This window comes from Manis javanica, chromosome 13, assembly GCF_040802235.1.
Source record: "Manis javanica isolate MJ-LG chromosome 13, MJ_LKY, whole genome shotgun sequence".
Classification (NCBI taxonomy): Eukaryota; Metazoa; Chordata; class Mammalia; order Pholidota; family Manidae; genus Manis; species Manis javanica.
Genome location: NC_133168.1, coordinates 86,236,799 through 86,251,538, shown reverse-complemented (window position 1 = coordinate 86,251,538; position 14,740 = coordinate 86,236,799). Strand labels below are relative to the sequence as shown.

The 14,740-nt window shown below is 56.7% G+C and overlaps 1 protein-coding gene and 1 non-coding gene across 5 annotated transcripts; both read left to right on the top strand.

The window, feature by feature from the left end:
• Positions 1-626: 626 nt before the first annotated feature.
• Positions 627-13,215, top strand: TNPO2 (transportin 2). 4 transcript variants are annotated; one of them, XM_017664501.3, is made up of 25 exons: positions 627-860; positions 2,342-2,453; positions 3,081-3,156; positions 3,239-3,388; positions 5,262-5,368; positions 5,462-5,595; positions 5,676-5,757; positions 5,846-5,968; positions 6,074-6,192; positions 7,086-7,146; positions 7,246-7,411; positions 7,631-7,783; positions 8,914-9,139; positions 9,336-9,507; positions 9,983-10,069; positions 10,156-10,263; positions 10,355-10,513; positions 10,936-11,023; positions 11,221-11,319; positions 11,747-11,842; positions 12,152-12,227; positions 12,436-12,535; positions 12,615-12,689; positions 12,810-12,937; positions 13,029-13,215. In XM_017664501.3, the coding sequence occupies exons 2-24, from the start codon at positions 2,355-2,357 to the stop codon at positions 12,915-12,917; spliced, it is 2,664 nt and encodes an 887-aa protein (XP_017519990.1). In that variant the 5' UTR covers positions 627-860; positions 2,342-2,354; the 3' UTR covers positions 12,918-12,937; positions 13,029-13,215. The 4 variants fall into 4 exon arrangements, with proteins under 4 accessions (XP_017519990.1, XP_017519988.1, XP_073076117.1 ...); XM_017664499.3 differs by having other exon boundaries at positions 12,122-12,227; XM_017664500.3 differs by lacking the exon at positions 627-860 and adding an exon at positions 1,118-1,138 and having other exon boundaries at positions 12,122-12,227.
• Positions 9,195-9,263, top strand: LOC118973197 (small nucleolar RNA SNORD41). Its single transcript, XR_005062439.1, has one exon. It is a non-coding gene; the product is annotated as a small nucleolar RNA SNORD41 (small nucleolar RNA).
• Positions 13,216-14,740: the final 1,525 nt, after the last annotated feature.

Below are 14,740 nucleotides of genomic sequence, written 5' to 3'. Positions count from 1 at the left end.
AAGTGCCCTGCTTTGTCCTCAGATGGTGCAAGGATCACGAACATACCTTCATGACCCTGACCTTGCCAACATTTCCTGGGCTTTTCCACTTTATTCAGCTCAGGTAGGGAAAGAGATTAGGTTTTTTGTTCCAGCTTATTGTATTAATTCATTCCATTTATAATTTTATGTCCTTGTAAGCTTTTCATATTCTTGTAAAAAGTGTCATACAGTGCTGGAAAATAACGCAAAATGTGGCAGAGACTTCCGTAGGAACGCAGCCCGTTTCCGACACCCTCCTTGTCTGGCTTTCCTTCCTTTGTCTGGGGTAAAGTCCACCCCAGGCTCACTACCTCCCCTCCCCAGACCCCGCTTTTTCTTTGCGTGCACATACTGTACTTCTCCCGAGTACCCCCTCTGGATAGGAGGAAGGACGTACGGTTCACTTCTTAGAGGAGTTGACAAAGGCTCGTTTGCTCTGGCTGAGGGGTTCCCGGGTCAAGCACACCCCGAAAGTCCCCACGCGTCACTAAACTCAGCTCCTGGCTAAGAGCGGCCGTCAGGCCCGCGTGAGGTACGCCGAGAAAACGAGACACTAGGAGGACCGACCGGCCAGAGAGGCAAGGGAGCCGCCAACTCCTCGGTCACGTGATCCAGCCTTGGCGGGGCCTGGGTCTCCTTGGTGCCATATCTCGTGTGACGGCTGGCCCTTCCGATTGGATCCGTTGGGACAGTTTAAACGGCGTACGGGAGCCGCCGCGGCTCATTCAGGGCCGTTTTTTTTTTTTTTTTTTTTGCATTCCCTCTCTTTGGTTCCCTCCTTCTGCGCGAGTCTCAGGAGAAGCCGCAGCGCAAGGCGCCGCTGTTGCCGTCCAAGGCCGGTAAGTGGGCCTCACCCGGGGACCGAGCGGCTCGGTCCCAGCTTGCGTCGACCCTCGCTAAGCTCCGGATCTGCGCCGTGCGCGGCCCGGGCGTCGGGGCCGCGCCTGACCGGGAAAGGCCGAGAACCCGGTTGGGCCCGATTCGCGAGGCAGCGAGAACGGGCCGGGGCGGGGTAGGGGGAAGCGGAGCCGGGCGTAGGGGGTGGGGCCTCGGACCCGAGTCAGGTCCTGGTACCTTGAGAATCGGCCAGTGGGGCGACTGGGGGTCGGGCTGGAGGGTATGTGATTGGGGGAGGCTTTTGGGAACTGCTTAGGGCCTGATTGGGGGGCGTCGCGAGGATCGGGTGTGTGGAGTCTGTTTCGGCGTAGCTTGTTTGGGTCTGATTGGGGGAGGCCTCACTGAAAAGTTGGGGGGGCTTGTTGGGCCTTGATAGGGAGGGGCATCAGACTTCGGCCTGGAGGGCTTTGCGGGGTCTGACTGCGAGGCGTCGCTGGGATCCGTTGGGTGCAATGTTCTGGGGGGTGTTCAGCCAGGCCTAATTGGAGAAAGCTGCTGGGATCGGATGAAGGGGGGGCTTCCGGTTCGAGGTGGTGGGGGGATTGACCGAACTTTATTAAGGAGAGCAGCAGAGATCCGTTAACAGGAGTTATTGCTGACTGGGACGGGTGTCGGAGTGGGCGGGGGGAGGGTTTGGCTAAACCTGATCGGGGAAAGCGACAGGGACCCGTTCAAGGGGCTTCTGTCGCGGGGTGGGGTGCTTGACTGGCTCTTATTCTGAGAGGCAGCGCGGACCTGTTTGGCAATTGCTTCGGGCCTGATTAAGGGGAATCTGGACGGTGCCTGGGTAGGTCAGAAAGGGGGATGTCTAGCATCTTTCTGAGTTTGGAGGGGGCGGCAGGGATCAGGACGATAGGAGCGCCTTGGGACAGTGCACCTGGGGAGGCTCGAGGACCGGACCAGGACAAAGGAGGCGGCTGGGATCTGGAGGCGCTTGAGGGCTGGATTTCGGGAGGAGGGGAGATCTTCGGGGGCCGTACCAGCACCGGGCAGACCACAGGGACTGGGGCACTGTATCGCGGTCTGGGGCAGAGCCCCTGGATGGAGAGGTGTCTGGGCCCCCGCCTAGTGGCTGCGAGGGAGGCGGAAGCCTTAGGGCTGGTAGCCGGGGGCGGTGGCACGGGCCTCCTTGGGAAGAAAGCTCTGCGGTGGGCCCGAAGAGGGTCCACTGGGCCCCACCACAGCCTTCAGTGGCCCGCTTCCGCATCCCCCTGCCGCTCTCCCAAGCCCGCTACAGCTTCGCTGTGGTTGGTGCAACTGGAGGGGACCCCGCACGTGGGCTGGTGTGGATCTGTGGCCTCCGCCCGTCTGCCGAGGGCGCTCATGTCGTTCCACTGCCGCCGCCATCTCCCCGGGGGCTCAGCCTGGTGCCTCACACCAAGCCCTGGGGACCCAATGGTGACCCCCGTCCCCTACCCTGCAGCTCGCCTTGCACCATGGACTGGCAGCCAGACGAACAGGGCCTGCAGCAGGTCCTGCAGCTTCTCAAAGACTCACAGTCACCTAACACAGCCACGCAACGCATCGTGCAGGATGTATCCTTCCTTCCTTCTGGGCCTGGGGGAAGCCGGCAGGCATCTGTAGCCCCTAAAAGCCAGAGAGGAAGGGGCTAACTCCCTAATCCCCAGACTCATTCTGCTGTGACAAGGAGCTAACCCATGCAGCAAATTAAAGATTAGAATTTTAGGGTCCCATTTCCAGAGGAAATGTGGCCCTGCGGTAATGTGGGGCACCTTTAGCTGGCCCTCAGCTGTTGTTAGGTTCCTGGTTAAAAATTTCTTTTTCAATTTGTTGCTTAAAATACGGTAAGTTAAACATTTAGAATATGTAGACCATTAGCAAGTTTCACTTGGAAATGTGGATTCCCTTTCTTTCCGAAAAAGCAGGCAACATTGGGAGGGTAGTGATGGGAGCTGAGTAGCAGCTGCCAGCTTCAGACAGAGCCAGCTCCACCAACCCTCTCCTGTTCTAGTCAGGTCTTTAGGAGTGAGTGGGAAGCTCAGGCATGCTCCCCAGCCCCCTGGATGAATTTGGTGTCCCTGAAATGCTCTGTTGTTCTGGGCATGGCGTCCATGTGTCAGAGGTACTTTGAGCTACATGATGTTAAGGGGGTCCCACCTGGGGAAGGCCTTTGTCTCCTAAGTCCCTTAACAATTTGGCAGAAACTCAAACAACTAAACCAGTTTCCTGACTTCAACAACTACCTAATCTTCGTCCTGACCAGACTCAAGTCGGAAGGTACACCCTGGGTGCCCCTCCATGCAGGCTGGACCCCGCTCTCCCCCCTGTGGTCTTCTTAGCCTCAGCCCTCTTCCCCCAGATGAGCCAACTCGCTCTCTCAGTGGCCTCATCCTCAAGAACAATGTGAAGGCACATTACCAGAGCTTTCCACCGCCTGTGGCTGACTTCATTAAACAGGAGTGTCTCAACAACATCGGTGATAACTCCTCACTCATTCGAGCCACTATAGGTGAGGGGAGCAATGGGAGCCAGCCTTTGACGATTCTTTCTTGGCCTAGAAGTTTCTCAGCATGTTAAGGATATCGAGTCACTGAACATTCCAGCACCGTGGATGGTAGTCCTATTATTGTTGCAATTTTAGAGATGAGGAAACGGAGGCAGAGATTTTTCAGGGGCTGACCTGGTAAGTAGCAGAGCTCAGAAGCGGCCAATGCAGGTCCAGACTCCAGACCACTCCCTCCCAAAACAGCCGTTCTGACTTCTGAGGCAGCCACTCAGTGACCAGGATTTTGTGTTAGGTCCTGAGGGTGTTGCAGGTTAAAATATGAAGGCTCCCTGGTGGAGCTCACTGTCATCAGCTAATTCTCTCCAAAAGTGATTTAGATGAAATATGAGTTAGGTTTGTATTAGAGCCTTCTTACCTCCGAGAAGGCTACCAAGGAAGTTACAGAAGGATGACTAACCATTTTAAAGCACTTTTACCTGAAGTCTTTTCACCACTGATAACCACCAACCCTACTATTTCATACTATTTCCCAACACCAGCTTCATTGAGTTGTAATTGACATATAAAGACTTGCACCTTTTTTCTTTAAATCTGTGTCAACCTTAAAAGTTGTTTTTAAAAGAAAGTTGTATGTAACTCTTAAGTGAAAGGCATTGACTCACCTTAAAGAGAAAATGACCTTAAAAACAAATGCCATAAAGACAAAAAAATAGTACTCAATTTGAGCCAGATACTGGGCCTGCCAGAAGTGCTGATCTTGGGGCCTGCCACCTCTGTTAAAAGTGACCCTCAGCCCTGACAACATCCTCTCTGAGGCCAGCAGTAGGATCTGGATTTACTGAGCCCATTCTAGGTGCCACGTTCTGTTCTAAATACTTCAGTTAAGTCACTGAAGCTTTCTGTAGCCATAGGAGGCCGGTGTTCTTTTTCCCTAGTGTAAGGCACAGAGAAGTTAGACAGTATGGCCAAGGTCACATAGACAGGGACAAGACTCAGACTGCATTTGGTGTCTGAGCAGTCTACCCGAGGCAGGGACACCATTCCCAGCAGACAGGTGAGCCAGGGTCACCTGGAGTGATGGCAGTGGCAGCTCCCAGTGTGTGCCCTCACACACTGCTACCTCCTGGCTCTAAATACCATCTCTGCACTTACATCACCCATATTCAGCTCAGCTGCCCGAGCGCTCAATTGCCCTTCACTTCACATGCCTTCTGCAGGTCGAACTTGGGTTTCTAATAAGCAGTACAAGGCCTCCCCAAGGCCACATGGCCCTTTGCGACCTGCCCCCAGCCCTCACCTCCTCTCACTCTCCCCCTTGTTTTCTCCACTCAGCCCCATTGGCCCTTGAGCACACCAGACTTGCTCCTACCCCTGGGCCTTTGCACCTGCTGCTCCTGCTGACTAGGCTGCTCTTTTCTCACAGTTCTGGCTTCTCCCTCACCTCGTTCAGGTCTTTGCTCAGATATTGAGGTATCAACCTGGGAAGGCCTGCTCCGGCCACCCAATTTAAAATGGCTACCCTCACCCTCAGCCCTGGCTAGCCAGCCATCCTTTCTGCATTAATTCCACTTTGCTCTTAGCATCTAGCCTCCTAGGTCTTCTGCTGATTTTATCTTTCCTCACAGCCTCCGTCACTAGACAGCTCCATAGGCAGGGATTTTGCATTTCTGTGTGGCATCCCAGAGTTTGAAACAGTGGTGGCTCATAGTAAGGCTTGGAGGATCTCAAGAGGAGCCAGTAGGGTTTCAGGGCAGGCGGGGGTAGAAGGGCAGGGGAATGGTAGACAGAAAGCGTGCACGCTGGTGGAGTGAGTGGCAGGGTGAGTGTGGCAGGCCCATGCCCGGTCTGAGGCAGGCTCCTGTCCCGGCTACCCTAGGAATTCTCATCACCACCATCGCTTCCAAGGGTGAGCTTCAGATGTGGCCTGAGCTGCTGCCGCAGCTGTGCAACCTGCTCAATTCAGAGGATTACAACACTTGTGAGGTAGGCGACTAGCTGCGGCCCCCCGCCCTGAGCTCAAATGGGACCTGGGCTGGACTGGGGCCCACGCCTGGCTGCCTACTCCTCTCCACTCAGGGAGCCTTCGGAGCCCTACAGAAGATCTGTGAAGACTCGTCTGAGCTTCTGGACAGCGATGCCCTCAACAGGCCCCTAAACATCATGATCCCCAAGTTCCTACAGTTCTTCAAGCACTGCAACCCCAAGATCAGGTGGGTGTGGCTTCCCAGGAGTCTGCAAGGGGCTCTGCAGTGGGCGGGGGTGGAGTGACCCCTACGTTGCTCCCTGCCAGGTCCCATGCCATTGCCTGCGTGAACCAGTTCATCATGGACCGGGCCCAGGCGCTGATGGATAATATCGATACCTTCATCGAGGTGGGCCACTGGGCTGGGGGTGAGCAGGGCTAGGGCCGAGTGCCTAGCCCCCAGCCCCATGCCTCAGCTGACCACATCTTCTCTGTAGCACCTGTTTGCTCTGGCTGTGGATGATGACCCCGAGGTGCGCAAGAACGTGTGCCGTGCCCTGGTGATGCTGTTGGAAGTGCGGATAGACAGGCTCATCCCCCATATGCACAGCATTATCCAGGTGTGCATGGCTAAGGCCGGCCCAAGTGCATGCTGCAAGGCAGGAGGCGGGGGGGGGGGCTTCCCTTGCTGCGTGGGGTCTCAGCCTCCCTCCCGCCCCACCCAGTACATGCTGCAGAGGACCCAGGACCACGATGAGAATGTGGCCCTTGAGGCCTGCGAGTTCTGGCTGACGCTGGCCGAGCAGCCCATCTGCAAGGAAGTCCTGGCCTCCCACCTGGTCCAGTGAGTCCCCCTCCAGCCCTGGCCCAGCCCAGCCTCCACCCTCACAGTGCCTCTGCCTTCCCTCTGATCACCTCCTGTGTTAACCCCAGTCCACATCCTCTATCTCAGTTTCCCTGTGCACTTTTATTTTGCAAGTGATAATGTAACCTTAATGACTTTAAGGTAAGTTATAGGTGGAAAAAATGAAAAATCAAAGGCCTCAGGGATAGCTGGGTCCATGTGTGCAAAAGACGGGAAAGGCATCTGTCTAGGCTTGGATCTGCTTCCTCTGTGCTGGCTTTGTTCTCAGGCATGCTCTTCCTTCATGGTAGTGCTATGGCCTTCTGTAGCCTTCCAGATGAGGAACCTCAGAGTAAAAAATTTCCTGACCAGTATCCCCAACAAAAGCCCTAGGGCTGACCCTCCTTGACCAGCTTGGATCACATGCCTATTTCTGAGTCACTGAATCAAAGTTTTTGGTTCTGAAGTGTGTAGGCTCCAGCTGAGGGAGCTGGCTTCCCTCCCCATTTGCTCCCCTGATCTGGCCTGGTGGCAGGGCCACACATCCCTCCCTACCTTAAGGCATGCTAGGGATTGGCTACTTTCCAAGCTTTTCAGTGTACTAAGGGGTCTAGAATTCACTGAGTGGTCAGGTTTGGGTCAGGAGCCCTCCTCAGGAGCCAGCAGTTGTGTCAGCACTGTCCCCATCACAGTGGCTGGGAACAGGTTAGGACAGTGCCCACTAAGGGAGGTGATGGGCGCACGACAGGAGAAGCAGCGCACTCAGTAAGTCTGTCCCTGGGCTCCTTGATGCTTCTGCCCACTCGGCATTCTTGGTGCTTCACTCTTGCCCAGGCTGGGAGCCCCATGTGGGGGGGTCCCTGCATCCTGGTGATTAGCCTTTCTCCCAAAAGGTTGATCCCCATCCTGGTAAACGGGATGAAGTACTCAGAAATTGACATCATCCTGCTCAAGGTCAGTGAGTTGGGCTGCTGGGCATGGGTCAGCAGGCGAGGGTTGGGACCTTGGGGCTGTGGGCCCAGGTGGTGCTTAGCAATCTGCCCCACCCCACAGGGGGATGTGGAAGAGGATGAAGCGGTCCCTGACAGTGAGCAGGACATCAAGCCACGTTTCCACAAGTCGCGCACTGTGACGCTGCCCCATGAGGCTGAGCAGCTCGAGGGTCCCCAGAATTCACAGAATGATGATGATGATGATGCTTTATCCGACTGGAATCTGAGTGGGTGGCCTGGCATGTGGGTGGGGGAGTGGAGGGCACCCAGGCCCAGGTGGGAGGAGGAGTGGGTGGGCTCCCTCTCCGGAGGTGATGAGAAGCGTACGCAGAGCAGATTGTGAAGGTCCCAGTCATGATCTCTGGTTCCAGGCGGTGCAGAGAGGGGCGCTGGCCTGGCCGGTGGGCCTCCCTGAGCATGTTCCCCAATTTCCTCTCCTGCCCCAGGGAAGTGCTCGGCGGCTGCACTGGACGTCCTGGCCAATGTCTTCCGGGAGGAACTGCTGCCCCACTTACTCCCATTGCTCAAGGGCCTCCTCTTCCACCCTGAGTGGGTGGTCAAGGAGTCAGGCATCCTGGTGTTGGGAGCCATTGCTGAGGGTGAGTACCCTGCCGGCCTGGTGGTACCTGACCTCTGACCTCAGTGCTGGCCTGACACTGTTCCAGAGTGGCGATCCTGTGGGCCTGAATGGAAGCCTGAAACCCCAGAGTGCAAACCCACTCCTTAATTCTCAGATAGGCAATTCTGTGAGGGTGTAAGTACAATTACAGCCACGCAATAGCAGGCACTTCTGCAGGGCTCCCCTGTGGCAGGCAGTCTGGTCCCATGGGCTCACCACAGTCTGATGAGGTGGGTTTTACAGAGGGGGAAAGTGAGGTGCAGAAAGAGGGACACTACTTCTCTAGTCACCCAGGATGTAGCTGCGCCTCAAACCTGCCATCTGCGAGGCTGCCCTGCCAGAACCAGAGGGGCACGGTGGTTGGCATTTATTCAAACTTAACATGATGTGCCGTTACTGGTATGATTTTTTGGATTCCCTTTGTCTTGTACAACTTGAATTACCAGTGAGCTTTGCAAATCTGTTACAGGCATCCCTGGTGACCACCTTGGCATCCAGGCCTGTCATTTAAAAAAAAGTTCAGACACAGCAGTAGGAGCCCTCACCCTGGAGAGCTATTAAAATTGATCTAAGGAAAGGGTCCCTTACATAATAAGTATAATGTATCTCATGTTAATACATGTGCATATAGACTGCATTAGGTGTTCTACATATTCATGGGAAAAGATCTAGAGGAATTGACCCTGCACCAGTAAAAATAGATCTTGAGCCATGGATTTTTAGGTGGTGTACTATTACCTGTGTTCTCTAAAAGGTAGGATTAAAAAAAGGATGAGAAATAGAAAACTGAAAAGTCACATCAAAGAAAGGTTTAAAAAAAAAAGTGCCTTCCATCATCCATCGGGTCACTGCTGCCCAAGTTGCCGTGTAGCCCAGCCACCTGTGAATTAATAAACGACTGTGATGGGGCCAAGCAGTGGAGGGGGAGGCTTGCCTTGATGCCACCTGCCTTCCTGGCCCTGCCTTTGTGAATCCTGCTCTCAGCCAGTTACTGAAGCTCTGAGCTTCGTGCCCTGTCTGTCAGGTGTGCTGGTGATGCTTGCTCCCCAGAAAGGTGGCTGTGTCCCAGCCTGGCTGGGCTCAGTCTTACCCCACGCCCCATCCTTGCAGGCTGCATGCAGGGCATGGTCCCTTACCTGCCAGAGCTGATCCCGCACCTCATCCAGTGCCTGTCAGACAAGAAGGCCCTGGTCCGGTCCATCGCCTGCTGGACGCTGAGCCGCTATGCCCACTGGGTTGTCAGCCAGCCACCTGACATGCACCTGAAGCCTCTGATGACAGAGCTGCTCAAGCGCATCCTAGATGGCAACAAGAGAGTGCAGGAGGCAGCCTGCAGGTGACCCCTGACCCCTGGCCCCACAGTCCCCACCTCCATCCCATTGGCTGCCCTCTGGGAAGTGATGACACTCGTGAGCCCTGACATGGCGCTGATGCCTCAGTATTCGTACTGGCTGATCCTGAGGATGCCCTCCTGGCCCCACTTGGGGCCCAGCCCTGCCTGCAGCTGTCCACTAACCCTCTCCCACCCATAGTGCCTTTGCCACCTTGGAGGAGGAGGCCTGCACAGAGCTGGTGCCCTACCTCAGCTACATCCTGGATACCCTCGTCTTTGCCTTTGGCAAGTACCAGCACAAGAACTTGCTCATCCTCTATGATGCCATCGGCACGCTGGCTGACTCTGTGGGCCACCACCTCAACCAGCCGGTGAGACCCCACAGTGGCTCCCTCCTCCTGATCCCCGTGCCCCTTGGCATCCAGTGACCTGGCGGCGACCCTGTGTCGCACGCCAGGGACATGGCCGTGACCTCAACAGGCAGACAGACAGACCTGGTCCCCGCCCTCGCCCTGCTCCCCGTCTAGCAGGGGAGACAGTTATGAGGCAGCGTGGTAAGTGCTGTGCCGGGGGAGCTCAGGGGCCGTGGGATCCAGGAGGCGCCAACCCGGGCTCCGTGGGGGCAGGGGCGGGGTGGGCGGGGCTGGGGACTGGTGAGAAGGGAGCAGATGAGAAGGGCCTAGAGGTCTGGCTGGACGGTGAGGCCCTGTGGAGCCCCATGAGCCACAGTGAGATGCTCAGTTCTCATCAATCAGGCGGCGGGTACATCTGAGTCACGGGGAGCCCTGCTGGTTCCTGGGCCAGCACCCCCATCCAGGGAGCCCCAACCTCCTGCTCCCCCTCTAGGAATACATCCAGAAGCTGATGCCTCCACTGATCCAGAAGTGGAATGAGCTCAAGGACGAAGACAAGGACCTCTTCCCTCTGCTGGAGGTCAGTGGGCTCCAGGCCCTCTCCCAGCACCCCTCCCCACCCTGCCTGAAGCTTACCTCCCCTCCCTTCTTCTTCCTCCCCTCCAGTGCCTGTCTTCCGTGGCCACTGCCCTGCAGAGTGGCTTCCTGCCCTACTGTGAGCCCGTCTACCAGCGCTGTGTGACCTTGGTGCAGAAGACGCTGGCCCAGGCAATGGTGAGCACACCACTACCACCCCTGCCCTTCTGCTGCTGCCCCAGCCCAGGCCCGCTGCCCTTACTTGCCCAACTGCCCCATCTGTGTCTAGATGTATACCCAGCACCCTGAGCAGTATGAGGCCCCTGACAAGGATTTCATGATCGTGGCACTAGACCTGCTCAGCGGCCTGGCTGAGGGCCTGGGTGGCCACGTGGAGCAGCTGGTGGCCCGAAGCAACATCATGACACTGCTTTTCCAGTGCATGCAGGTGAGTGAGCCGCCTGTGGGCCTCTAACCAGACAGTGATGACAGCCAGCAACCTTCATGGGTCACTCTGGCCTCTGATTATGCCCAAAGAACATCAAACAAAAAGGGACCCATCTTTTAAAATAAGCTCGTAATTTTAAAAAGTGATTCAAGTAAGATACGAGTAAAAATATGACTGAAAAAGCAAAGAATGTAGAAATTAAAGTAGGAAATAAGAAATAGGGAAGCACAGGCTCTGTCCATTTCTGGGTATCAGAATGGCCCCTCCCTAGCATATCAGGATGGCCTATAGCCTTGGCCTTGGGAAGTGGCAGCGTCAGGCTCTGGGGGCTGCTCTCCTCGCTGCTCTGCACTGAGGGATTAGTTGGAACATTGCTTGGGGGAGGGGAGCAGGGGCCACCCTAACCCTGCTCTGACCCCCAGGACTCAATGCCCGAGGTCCGGCAGAGCTCCTTTGCCCTCCTGGGAGACCTCACCAAAGCCTGCTTCATCCACGTCAAGCCCTGTATCGGTATGACACCCCTCTGGGGGATATATCCTTATCCCACAGCCTTAGCCCAGCCCTGGCCTCAAAGAATGGAGAAAGGACTGGGGAAGACAGTAACCGAACTAGGATGTATTCATAGTGTGTGAGGGGGCCTGCCCACCCAGGTCTGGGAGCTCACCCTGACTGGTCTCCGGCTCAGCACCCCTCTTTTTCCCCTCCAGCTGAGTTCATGCCCATCCTGGGCACCAACCTGAACCCCGAGTTCATCTCTGTCTGCAACAATGCCACCTGGGCCATTGGCGAGATCTGCATGCAGATGGGTGAGCAGGCCCCATGCTGACCCCGGGCCTATTGCTGGGCAGTGGGGGGCTGGAGCCTGGCTCTGACTTGCAGATACCCCTCGGGGGGCCCTGGTGCCCCTTGAGGAAGGCTGCGGTTGGCCAGGGGCAAGAGGACATCTCTGAGTGGTTTTCTTCAGGGAGGCCAAGCAGCTGAAAAGCCATCTGTGATTGGTTTTTGCAAAAAGGGAAGACAGGAGGCCTATTCTGATTGGATCCTTTGCCACCTCCCTGCCTGGGGCGGTGATGACCCCCAGGAACCCTCTGGTGTTTGGAGGATGAGGGCCATGGGTCCTGGGCTGGAGATCAGCCAGAGGTTTTTTTTCCTTCACCGGTTGTGTTTGGATGGTTTCTGAGGTCAACAAGGGTGGCACGGGCCATGCTGGGCTCTGACTGGCTGGTCCCCCAGGGGCAGAGATGCAGCCCTATGTGCAGATGGTCCTGAACAACCTGGTGGAGATCATTAACCGGCCCAACACCCCCAAGACGCTGCTGGAAAACACAGGTGGGCACCAGGCCAGGGCCACTGCCAACCCCTTGCCCACCTCCTAGAGGTAGGGTTTCTAGACCTGGAGGCCTTGGGAAAGAATCAGGGAGGGTGTCTGGAAGGGGATTCTGGGGGGAGCCCCAAGGTAGGTGCTGGCCTCAGAGGAGACCCTGCTGGGCCAAGCTCTGTGGCCCAGGCAGCCAGCAAGAGCTATTCCCTTGGGGCCAGAGGGGCGGGGCAGGTGCCTCATGCCAGAGGCCCCGCCACGTACCGTCCCGGGGCCACTCGGGGTTACAGGTCGCCTGATGAGTCCCTCTGCCATTCCAGCCATCACCATCGGCCGCCTGGGCTATGTGTGCCCACAGGAGGTGGCACCGATGCTGCAGCAGTTCATCCGGCCTTGGTGTGTGCCCACCTGCATGGAGCCTCCGCGTGGAGGGCTGGGCAGTGGGGGGGAAGCCCATTGCCCGCCTCTGTGCCAGCCCATAGATGCATGTCCCAGCCCTGCCACCTTGGCTGCCAAACATACATGCCCCACCCCAGCCCTGCTGCCCAGACGGCCAAGGTGTCCCAGCCCTGCTGGCTGACCGCTGATGCTGCCTTTCCCACAGGTGCACGTCCCTCAGGAACATCAGGGACAACGAGGAGAAGGACTCTGCCTTCCGAGGCATCTGCATGATGATTGGTGTCAACCCTGGGGGCGTGGTGCAGGTCGGCGCAGCTGGGCTCTGAGGGAAGGCACTGGGGCTGGGCATGGGCCGCCCTTCACATGGGACCCGTCACGTTTCAGGACTTTATTTTCTTCTGCGATGCTGTAGCCTCATGGGTGAGCCCGAAGGATGACCTTCGGGACATGTTTTATAAGGTGAGCCCTGTCTTGGCCCTGATACAGGCCTTTATGGTGGCGCTGGGCCACACTCTGAGGGGAGAGGTCATGTTCTTCCTGCTGGGCTCCCAGCACCCCTCACCTCCTTCCTCCACACAGATTCTCCACGGCTTCAAAGACCAAGTTGGGGAGGATAACTGGCAGCAGTTCTCAGAACAGTTCCCACCTCTGCTCAAGGAGAGGCTGGCTGCCTTCTACGGGGTCTAGGCGAGCATGGCGACTGCCAGGTGAGGAAGCTGTGCGCAGGCGGCTGGCACTGCTGGCGTGGGGGGCGGTGGCTGGATGTGCCCAGGCTCTGATTGCTTCCTCTTCTCACAGGTTTCTGTCTGCGTCATCGTCGGAGGGGTTGCTGGGGAGCACACTGTGTCCAGAAGTCGCTGTGCCCTGGTCGAGGGGGGGTTAGGGAGGAGTGAGTGGGACCCAAATCCAGATGCCTTCCCTGCCCGTCTCCCTGATACCAGGCCACCCTGTGTGGCCGGCTGGTGGGCAGGCAGGTGGGTGGGGCCTCCACGCTCATCCTACAAATGGGAGGGGGGTGGGACTTCTTGGCAGCAAGGGCCCTTTGCTCAATTGGGGTCACCTTGGGCAGCCCACTTGGGCCAGCCTTCTGGGAGGGAGAATCAACACGGCCGACCAAATCCGGCTTAGGATGAAGCAAGGGGAAGGCAGGCAGGGAGGGAGAGTCCTTGTAGAGACACTCACACGTGGCCACACGCATGTGTGGGTATGGCAGCCAGCCAGGCTGGGCCAGCCGCCCCACCATTTCCCCGACTGCATGGAGACAGTAGAATTAGTGAACCCCTCAGTTAACCTGTAAGGCCTTCCGTGTAACCTGCATCTAGAGTTTAAGAAGCTTCTGCTGTTTCGCCGGAATTGGCGATGACTGGGGAGGGCTGGGTGGGTTTGGGGCCTCCACCAGGACCCCGGGGTGGGGGGAAGAAGACAGCCACCTTGGAGCTGCTCTCAGCACCTGCACGCTTGGGACCTGCTCTGCACACTTCCTGGCAGCTCAGCCAGTGTGTTCCCCTCCTTGGCCTGTCCCATCCAGAAGAGTGGGAACTGCTGGAGCGGCTGGGGCTGGCCAGAGGTTGCCCTTTCTCCCTCCCCTGCGCTACAGCAACTTTTGAAGATGCTGGCCTGGGACCTTTCCCCCCACCAAAGACATCGGGGGGCAGCCAGAGCTGCTGACAGCTACCCCTGCATCTCTGCATACATAAGCGAGTCAGTTTCAGGAGCGTTGTTTCTCCGTGCTTCTGAGAGCTCTCTTCAGGTCCAGGCCTGAGTTGTAAGGGCTTCGGGCCAGGGCATTTAATTTGCAGGGCAGGCTTATGCTTTGCCAGCAGGAAGGAAACTGAGGGCTTGGAGGAAGGGAAAGGTGGTAAACGTTCACCCCAGTCTGTAGCCTGGGGCTTCCTGTTCATCCCAGCTCCCAGTGGGCACTGAGACCTCACCGAACTGGAGCTGTGATTCTAGGGAACCTAGGATTGGTTGAGGGTGTGGTCGCAGTGGGAGAGGCTTGAACCTGGATTACTTACCAGTTGGCCTTGAAACAAACCGGGCCCTGCAGCCCTGTTAATGTTTTCTTTTTCCCTCCTGCTTTGTACCTCTTTTGGGGCCCTTTTTGGGTTATTTCTTGGTGGGGGGGTCGGGGGTTGACTAGATTCCTGCATCCTGGGAACTGCTTCATCCATCTCTCTGGGTCCTGGACCCCACCCCTATCACAGCCCTGTGTTTTCACAGATAGGGTCAGGCTTTGCCTCTGTTCCAAGGTGCACATTCCATAAACTCAGCTGGCTTCCTCCCCCACCCTTAGTGAAACTCCAGCAGGTCTCTGGAAGCCATTTGTAAAAAAAGAAAAGAAAAAAAAAACTTTTTTAAAAAAAAATCACTTGATTTTCTGGAAATTCCTGTTATTTGGAGCATCCTCTGCTGGGTCTTAGGGTGTGTGGATGAGTTGGCTGTCTGATGGGATTAGTAACCCCTTCACCCAGAATGGGGGCTCCAACCACCTTTAGGGAAGGGGAGCCTAG